We start from the raw sequence: 9289 nt of genomic DNA, 5'->3' as shown, positions 1-9289 counted from the left end.
CCCGGTGCTGCCACCCCTGGTCCCGCTGTCCCGGCCCCGCTACACAGGGGCATCAGCCCTGTACAACAGCACCAACCTGGGGCGAGAGGCAGGACGGGGCTTGGGGCAGTTCAGTCTGCCACAGGGACATGGCCTCTTTCCTGGAGGCCRGGACAAGAGGCGGCCTCAGTCACAACTCTGAGCACCGGAGGGCTGGGAGCACAAGGAGCGATGGTAGCTGCATGGTTGAGCAGCTACTACAATGGTAGCACTGTGGTTGAGCAGCTACTATGATGGAAGCTCTGTGGTTGAGCAGCTGCTATGATGGTAGCTCCGTGGTTGAGCAGCTACTACGTCCTGCTCTCTGATCCTACAGCTCTGATCCAGTTTGCCTGTCCCTGCTAGCCTGGCATGCCAGAAGATTCCTAGAGAAATGTGATAAAAGGAATYGGCAGAGAGTGAACTAGGGGTACGTTGAGTAGAGGATGGGCTCAAAGGAACATTCTTTGCATAGGAATGTCGCAAGGGTGGCAGCTCAAACCTACGCCTTGTGTGTCTTGCAACAYTTCCCTGTGCATCTGACTGCCACCCTTCTTAAGGAGAGAGCTGCCTGCACAATCCCTGTAAAATGCCCTTCCTGCATAAATGGATTATATTTCCCATCTACCTGCAGGAGGGACCTCATGTCCTATCTATATGGGAAATACAGGGATGGGATTATACATCCAATCTACTTCAGGTGGAAATCCCAACCAGAARAATCAGAAAAAGCTGTTTGGTCTATTTTAAAATATTGGACTGAATCAAGACCAAACTTTTCACTGCACAACTCCTATTAAAGATTAAAAGCTTAAAGGGACAATAAAAAAAAAAGGAAAAAAAGGAAAAAAAGCATTAATGCTAACTTTTGACAAATAGTTATCCAGGAATAAAAAAAAAAATGCTGATGTGGTTGAGTGACATGTACATCACTGTAATAAAATTCAAGAGGCAAGAGCCAGATGGCTGTAAGAGAGCCCACTTTCCCAGGGGCGGTTGGTGCTTCTGGGTTAACACCTAATTCCCAATGACAATAAATGCCTCGGCAAGCTCTTCTGCCTGAGGAACAGCAAAGCTATGTTCAGAAGAACAAAAATCTTWCGTAGGAGAATTTAAGCCCACTCCTTTACCTTTCAGTTGGCAGGGTCCCTGCACACGAGAGAAAGAAACTGAGTCACAAACATCACACAACCAAACCACATAAACTTATATGGAAAACAATACAATTAAATATGCACAATTTCCTTAGCCAACAAGCCTTTCTGTAAATTTTTGTAATTCAACCCTTTTTTTTTTCTGAACTGTACATAGGTGTTTATTTCCTGAATGAAGACAAAATGTTTTAATTGAATTTWTATATATATATATACACACACACATATTGATAATCTTCATATGCGATTGCTACATTTGAGTAAACTTTGGGACACACCAGAACTGTTCCCTGCTCGCATTCATAGTGACTGAACCTAAATGTGAGTCGCTCTGAGGAGTCAAGACTGCTTTACCAGCTCCCTGCCACAATTACTTTTCATTTCAAGGTTTCTCTTTGCTAAACCTGACCTAAAGCAGATAAATTTTGCACCTGAGCAGATATAGCAAGCCCCTATAGCGCATTTAACCGGCACAGTAAGGCCTCCAACTATCGCAGCCCTTTCAGCAACACTCATTTCACAGAAGCTTATAAGGCTCTGAGACTTGCARTCACATTCCTCAAGATTGAAGTCACTCTGTTAATAAGTAATTAGAGGTGCTGAAGTACTACGTGACAATAAGACTGGGGTAGGTTTCTGAAACTCCAGTTGTTCCCATCTGCAGTTTGAATTCCTATGAGAAAGCAATATGTGAGTAACAAGTCCCAGCWCTTCTTGGCACTAGGATAATCCCATGCACAGGTTAATTCTAGGAGACTATTCTCTGTGGCATAGAAGATTTGTACGGGAAAAAATGGAGAGATAATTAGGCTGAAAATATTTGACATACAATAATCTGTAATCAATGCATACAGAGAAACAGACTGCCTTTAATGGCACTGCTCTTGCTCATCTGCTACCTCCAGCCACTTCCTACTGAGTCCAGAAGGCGGTGGGGTGAGAGAGAGCCTACTATGCGTAGTCATTTTATGAGCACTTATGTTATATTAAAGGAGTATTTTACCTGTATTTTTAYAGTTTCTCATGTCTTGCCCTTCTCACATCTTGCAAAGTTTTAGGAAAATGTAAATCAAAATCTATCCCTCTGCAAAGGAACAATAAAGWCCCTTGGCAAAGGAAGTGCATAATAACCTGACAACAGCTTTTGATAACACTCAAGTGGACAATAAAAGGCTCCTCCACCCATATTTAAGGTCTGACATGGATTTCACGGAGATCAGACGAACACTTTTTACTTTGCAAGCAAGTCCTATCTCCGGAAGAAGGAGGCACTGAAATCAACCTGAGGTTAAGTGGACAGATAAGACAGCGTGGGGAGCATTCTGCACCCAGCAAGCCCTGGAAAACAACCATTTCTGTTCTCGTCAGGCAACGTGGAGTGCCACGGAAGGTTGCACTTCAGCTGGGCTGACTTAACGTCAGGAGGGTCATGGACTTCCCCCAGACCTGCACAGCCAATGCTGAGCTCTTTGGAACCCAACCCGCACAAACACCCAGCCCACAGCAGCTATTCAACTGCCTCCTGGCTGTCCTCGTGTCCAGGTGTCGCCTTACTCAAACATCAGGAAGTCCCTGGCTGCTCTGCTCAACTCTGACAGCCAACAGGCTTTGCCTGTAATTAGAGTGGGTTAATTTTTGGCTAGCAAGTGTGGAAGTATACTTAAAAGCAAAAAACACAAGAAGTCTAGTCTGTAGCAAAGACTAGCTTTATGAATCAAAGTGGAGCAGAAGAATCTTTTTATTTACATCCCTTATTCAGTGAAAAGCATTCATGGACTTTCACAGTAATAGCACCTGGCAAAACTTCATATCTTATTTGTATTTAACTGCTTTTCAYTTAATTGTGTTAAAGCACGGTGCACCGCTTCCTCAGGATCAGCTCTGAGGTTTAAGAACCGAAGCCTGCTTTTGGACTAAAGCTTTAACTGCATTCATTTCAGGAAAGAAATATTGCTGAAAATACCCCGTTAGAATTTTGGAAGCCAAATCATTAAGTTAAAAAGCAAGAGTCGCTATAAGAAGGCTATAAATTAATCTTAAGAAAATAAAAGATCTATGAAATAATTTTAGRACTGTCTTTCCTTAGCAACATACACTGTATATATTTAGCATTTTGGAATTAATGGCAATTTCTGGGCTTCATGTCCCATCACCTCTGTCCCCCACATGYCCAAGCACATATTAGCTGCCACGAAGTCACTGCTACCAATTCCTACCAAAGCTCTCGTCTTTCATAGCCTTTACCAGCCAGTCCCTTTCCTTCTCCTCCTCGGAGTCGCTCACATCGCTGGAATTGGCAGTCAGGAGATGAGAATAGTTGATTTTTTTCTGCCGAGGCAACCTGGACTGCAGAGCGAGGAAGAGGCAGAGCCAGAGGAGCAGGCCRGCACCGCAGGCCCGGTAGAGCACAGGCAGGCCGTAACTGTCCACCACCAAGCCCCCCGACACGCTGCCCAGGGCAGCCCCTGCGCCCTGCGTGAGGCCACGGAGCAGGGCACGCAGGGCTCTCTCCATGCCGGGAGTGGCGACGTCGCTGACGGTCGCATCGAGTGCCCACCACAAGGCGCCGTTGCTGAAGGCGGACAAGAGCTGGGCGAGCAGGGCAGCCCAGGGCGCCCCGCTGAAGGAGTAGCAGAGCAGCTGGGCCGCCTGGCAGCCCAGGCCCAGCGCCACCATGCCGCTGCCCGACAGCGTCCTCAGCAGCTCGCCCCTGAAGGGGTAAAGCGAGAGCTCGGCCACAAGCCCCGTGGCCACCCAGAGCCCCATGTAGCCCTCGCTGCTGCCATGGTCCTCCATCTGCCAGAAGAGGAAATCATGCACGGCAGAGCTGGCTGCGCCAGCGAGCAGCACAGTCACGGCAGCCAGGACGGCATGGCCGTCGCCGCCAATAAGGGCCAGGGCTTTGGCGGTTCTCCTTGTGCGCTTGTCTTTCTTGGGAGCGTAGGTGGGAAGGAAAACGCTGGCGAGCAGYGACAGCACTGCCAGCAGGCTGTATGCGTAGAAATGGACGGCTTGTCGGGAAAGGCGACTGCCAAGGTGGCAACCCAGCCGGTCGATGAGCAGAGTGACGCCGCAGGCTCCAACGGACACCCCCAGGTAGCCCCAGACCCACAGCGTGCTGTATCTGTCTGCTGCATCAACAAAGTCCAGGTATTCGTAGAGACTCTCGTCAACTGTGCGTTCAACAGGGGCGGCTAGCAGCTCCCACAGCAGCATGGCCCCAAGTGCCATCACAAACACCCAGTGCTCCCCCTTGGTGCCCTGCACTAAGTCCAAGCCAGTGTCCAGAGCTGCCTGCCAGTGATGGGAGAGGTTTTCAGGGGCACCAGCACCTCCGACGGTGGGAAGGGGAGATTTAAATAAGGGCAGCTTGCCATTTTTACTAAGGAGAAGGTGTTTTTCAGGGTTATCATTGAGATCCACCCCAGCTGCTGCTGTGCTGCTTGTCTCCTCCTGGTGTCCATAGGGCATTCCCAGTGCAGGTGTCTCTGGGTTAACACTACCAGCCGTGTAGCGATCTGTCCCCATGTCACCAGCTCCCACGTCGCTCTTCCAGAGGGCATCAGTGGAGCTGAACACTCCTCGAAGTGCTGGTGCCATCAGCGTTGGCACAAGACCCACTGGCAGGGCACGTGCAGTTGCTCCCCACGGCTCTGCTGGCACCATGTTGGAGACGCTGGCATTGACTCCATCGCCATTGGCACTGATGCCATTGGCGGCGTTGGTGGCATTGGCACTCGTGGCATTGCCGGCGTTGGCACCAGCGGCCCCACCGCAGAGCCCTCGCGTGTCTTCCAGTGTGGCAGGCGGCACCAGTGTGAGCAGCAGCGCGGCAGCGGCCGAGCCCAGCAGTGCGGCGGCCACAAGCGCCTTGGCCTGGCAGCCACTGCGGGCGCAGGCGGCGCCCAGTGGCGCCCAAGCAGCCACCAGCAGGTGCCGCRCAGCCGCGGCGGCGCCCACCAGTGAGGCGGGCAGCCCCAGGTGCCGCAGGTAGAGGCTCAGGAAAGGCACCGCGCAGCCGCTTGCCGCGCCGTGCACCAAGTGGAAGAGGGAGGCTGCCACGAGGGCGCCACGCACGTCCCACTGCCCCATGGCCGCCCCGAGCCGCGGCCTCGCGCGGGGAGCTGCCCCCAGCGCCTGGGCGGTGCTTCCTCCCCGGCCCGGCGGCGGGGCCCGCGGTTGCTCGGAGGCGGCAATGGGCGGAGAAATGGCGGTGCCGCCTCTGCCTCAGCGCGGGCAGCCCGCGCGGCCTGAGCCTCCCGCATTCCGGCTGTGCTCCCGCGAGCCTCCCTGCAGCCAGGCTGTATCCCCCTCATCCCGGCTCTGCCTCCATGGGCAAGTCGTCCTGCCTGCCCTGGGCAGCTCCATGTCCTCTCATCCCGGCTCTGCCTCCATGGGCACCTCGTCCTGCCTGCCCTGGGCAGCTCCATGTCCTCTCATCCCRGCTCTGCCTCCATGGGCACGTCGTCCCGCCTGCCCTATCCTGGGCAGCTCCATCTCCTCTCATCCCGGCTATGCCTCCATGGGCACCTCATCCTGCCAACCCTATCCTGGGCAGCTCCACTTTTTTTCTTTTTTTTTTTTTTTTTTTTTTAAATACTGCTCCCCAGTGGAGCCTCCTCACCACTCTCTGCCCCTATAGGATCATTAATAATTGGACCTAATCAAATCCAATTGTTAACCCTTCAACACCACACCTGTTAAACCATGTCCCTAGGTGCCTCATCTCCACCTTTCTGAACACTGCCRAGGATGGTGACTCCACCTCTTCCCTGGGCAGCTTGTGCCAAAGCTTGACTACTCTTTCCATGTAGAAAACGTTCCTAATATCTAAGGTGAACCTCCCCTGGCACAACTTGAGGCTATTTCCTCTTGTCCTATCAGTAGCCTTTTTAGAGAACATCTTCTTTTTAGAGAACGACTTCCGTCTCACTACAACCTCCTTCCAGGAAGTTGTAGAGAGCAATGAGGTCTCCTTTGAGTCTTCTTCTCCAGACAAAGTAACCCCAACTCCCACAGCTGCTCCTCATAAGGCCTGTGCTGCTGCCCCTTCCTCGGCTTTGTTGCCCTCCTTTGGACCAGCCTTCCTCATGGCGGCCTCCACATAACGATTGCCTCCCTATCCAGCCTGGCTTCCCTCAAGGCACCGTGGCTCTTGCCCCCTTGTCCTTAGGTGGTGCTTTGAATTGAGGTGGTGGGGACAGACTGCAGCAGCACAGAGGGGGCAGTTACCATGGGGGATATGGATTTGGGCTTCCAAATTTATGGGATTCTGCTGCTTCTGCCTGCTCCAGCACCCAAGAGCTCTCTGGACACGGAGAGTCACTCTTGGTGATGTTGCAGGCAGCCCGGAGGTGAGACTTCAACCACAGGGCAGAAATGATACCAATGCCTTTCTGATCCTACTCATTTATTTCCCAGAGTCACGCAATCATAACAAAGAGCCCTTTTTTCTGGTCTTTTCTTCTAAAATGTATTTTAATTGACATGAAAAGGATTGCACCTTCTGATACAGATTGTCTGTCCACCTATACAAATAATTTATTATCCATCTACATCATTTACAAATGTACAGTGCCAAACGTGGCCTCCACACTTACGTGCAACTTTGCAGGTCTTTATGTGTTGGGCACGCTTGCTGGCATGACCGGCCCCCTCCAGGACAGCTCCAACAGAGCAGAGGTAACAAATGCCCCATTCAGACCTTCAAACTCCTCTTTATTCCATACAGACACTCATGGAGGACAACAGATGGCTGCTGATTTCTTGACTCGTCTTTGAGCCTCTTTTTCAACTTCAGTGTCCTTCCAGGGATGAAATAATTGCTGCCTACAGCAGGCAGTGGTGGGCATTAATTTGGCAACTGTGGTCAAATGAAGGTGAAAAATAGGGCTGAAGGATCAACCTGAGACCTTGCAGCCTGGTGACTCCTGCATAGGACCATGCCTGGAATAAACAGCTGCATCTGCAATGTAGCTACATCATAGCTACATGTCTACATTTCAGGGCTGCTTCCTTGAATAAGTGGCTGTTTTACTGTCACCCAAGGTAATCTTTGACTGTTCTGTGCTGGTTTAGGGATTATTTTTTTTTTCAGACTGGAAGACTCTTTATATCTCTAATTATCGATCACCTGCCAACAGCTCTAGAGCTGTTTTGCCCACAGTAGTGTAATTCAGTGGGTTGTTTAAAGTGAGAGTGAATAAGCTTATAGCTTGGAAAGAGAAAAAATACCAGATGAGAATGAGTGAACCTGCTAGCACACAACTTGTGTTTGCAAAACAGGAGCCAGGGAAGGCTGAGAGAAAAACCACTAAAGCCTGAGCCTAAACACTGAGATGTTCTCACAAGGCACTTGGGTCTTTGGTGGTGACCATAACCTTATACCTGAGCTCACCCTTGTCCTGGCATGGACAGAGSTGGGGCAGAAGATTTAAGCTTCACCCCAGTGCAGCAGCATTTCTCCATCTGACAAGAGTCATCAGGGCTAATACATGGATTTGCCAGGGCAACTGCAGTCAGCTGGGCCAGCATCACCTCCAAGTGCAGAGCCAGGCCCACAGGTTCCCCAGGGGTCTCAGATGGAGAAGACTTGGGAAGAGCTGCTGTACATGTATGGAAAGCTAAAGGAGACTCTCTTTAGGTAGCTGATCTGAGCAAGCACCTCAGACTGAAGGCAAACCAGGCAAGGAGCCACCTAGGAGCCAAGAGAATAAAACACGATAGTGTCATGGAAAGAAAGCCTCCAAATCTTCTCCACTGCGAATTTAGGAAGAACTCTCTGGAGATACCCCAGATACTACAGTTCAGATTCAAAAAGTGAAAAAAAAAAAATTTTTCATTGCTTCAGTCTGCAGCAAATGTAATGAAGAGAGCAGCTTCCTACACTTCCTATTCCCACAATCATCCTGTTTAAAACAAAATTAGCTTGAGCCTGGGTGGAAGCATGAGCTGTGCTGTTGCTGCCCCATGTTCCCATCTGCAAACCAAGAGAGGATATCCACACCAGGACAGCAGCAAAGGAATGGAGAAGTGTTCCAGGCACCTACCCCTCCACAGATCCCACCTGCACTATTGCTACCTCTTCTACCTCTTTTTCCCAGGTGATGGACACAGTCCAAAGCAGGACTGCAGGGCAGACTGGGATGACAGACCTACCACTGGCTGATTTCCATCTGACCTGATGAAGGTGATCCAAGAGGTCCTTGCTTGTAGGATTGCAAGGTTGTACACCTGCAGAAACACAACTGAAGCTGGGCTTAGCTCAGAGATACAGCACACTCTCCAGAGCAGACATTGAGAGGTCACACAGTGAGACCACAGCGCGGTCCCATGTGGATGTCAGAAATAGAGTTCAGAACTCCAAGAGCTGCTTTGCAACCTCCTGTCTGTTCAGAGAAGGACAAGTGCTTACAGCAAATCTAGTGCCATTCACAACCAAGCAGTGACTGGAGAGCATAACCTGCAGSTACCTGCCTGGCTTGAACTGTTCTTGTTCTGTTCATCACTGCAAAATATTGCACCAAATTTCCCATGTCCCCATTTCACACTATCTATCATACTTTGTTTGCCTCACCCCTTAAACAACAGTGGGTTTTCCATAGAAGCTACATTAGACACACACTCTCCCACCTGTGGTCAGGTTATAATGAGTCAACATCAGGGGAATAATAATTGATAATTTGTCCAAATATATTGCTCTGTGCTGGAGGAAGATTTCCACGTGCAGAACCCAGTGCAACAGGGCCCTGACCCCTRTTAGACTAGGACACACCACCAAAATAAATATTATTGATAAAACCTCCTGCTTGTTTCAAAAGCATAGCAAGTAGCCATCACCTCAGCCGTATCTTCTCCAGTTCTTCACCTGAAATTAAGATGTTTGATTTTTTCCCAAGCTTGCACCAAACATTAAAACTGCTGTTTTTTCAGCAACACTCTGCCCCATGGCAGGAGAATGTTAACTGCCATTGATATCATTCACCAGAGGGTGGCTGCTTTCCTCAAGCTCTATCCCTCTCCAGTCTTGCAGCTTTAGAAGCAGCATTACCTTTGTAAAATCACTGTCAGTGACTTTTAGCATGTTTTCTTTCTCCATTTCTTCTATGACRACTCAG

The 9289-nt window shown here is 50.0% G+C and overlaps 1 protein-coding gene across 1 annotated transcript; it reads right to left on the bottom strand.

Moving 5' to 3' along the window:
* Window positions 1-3293: 3293 nt before the first annotated feature.
* Window positions 3294-5264, bottom strand: MFSD6L (major facilitator superfamily domain containing 6 like). Its single transcript, XM_026051400.1, has one exon. The coding sequence runs from the start codon at window positions 5262-5264 to the stop codon at window positions 3375-3377; it is 1890 nt and encodes a 629-aa protein (XP_025907185.1). The 3' UTR covers window positions 3294-3374.
* Between the last annotated feature and the right edge of the window lie 4025 nt (window positions 5265-9289).

Source organism: Nothoprocta perdicaria, unplaced genomic scaffold (assembly GCF_003342845.1).
Source record: "Nothoprocta perdicaria isolate Ctin4 unplaced genomic scaffold, notPer1 scaffold_75, whole genome shotgun sequence".
Taxonomy (NCBI): Eukaryota; Metazoa; Chordata; class Aves; order Tinamiformes; family Tinamidae; genus Nothoprocta; species Nothoprocta perdicaria.
The sequence above is the reverse complement of the archived record's forward strand: the minus strand, read 5'-3'. Positions and strand labels throughout refer to the sequence as shown.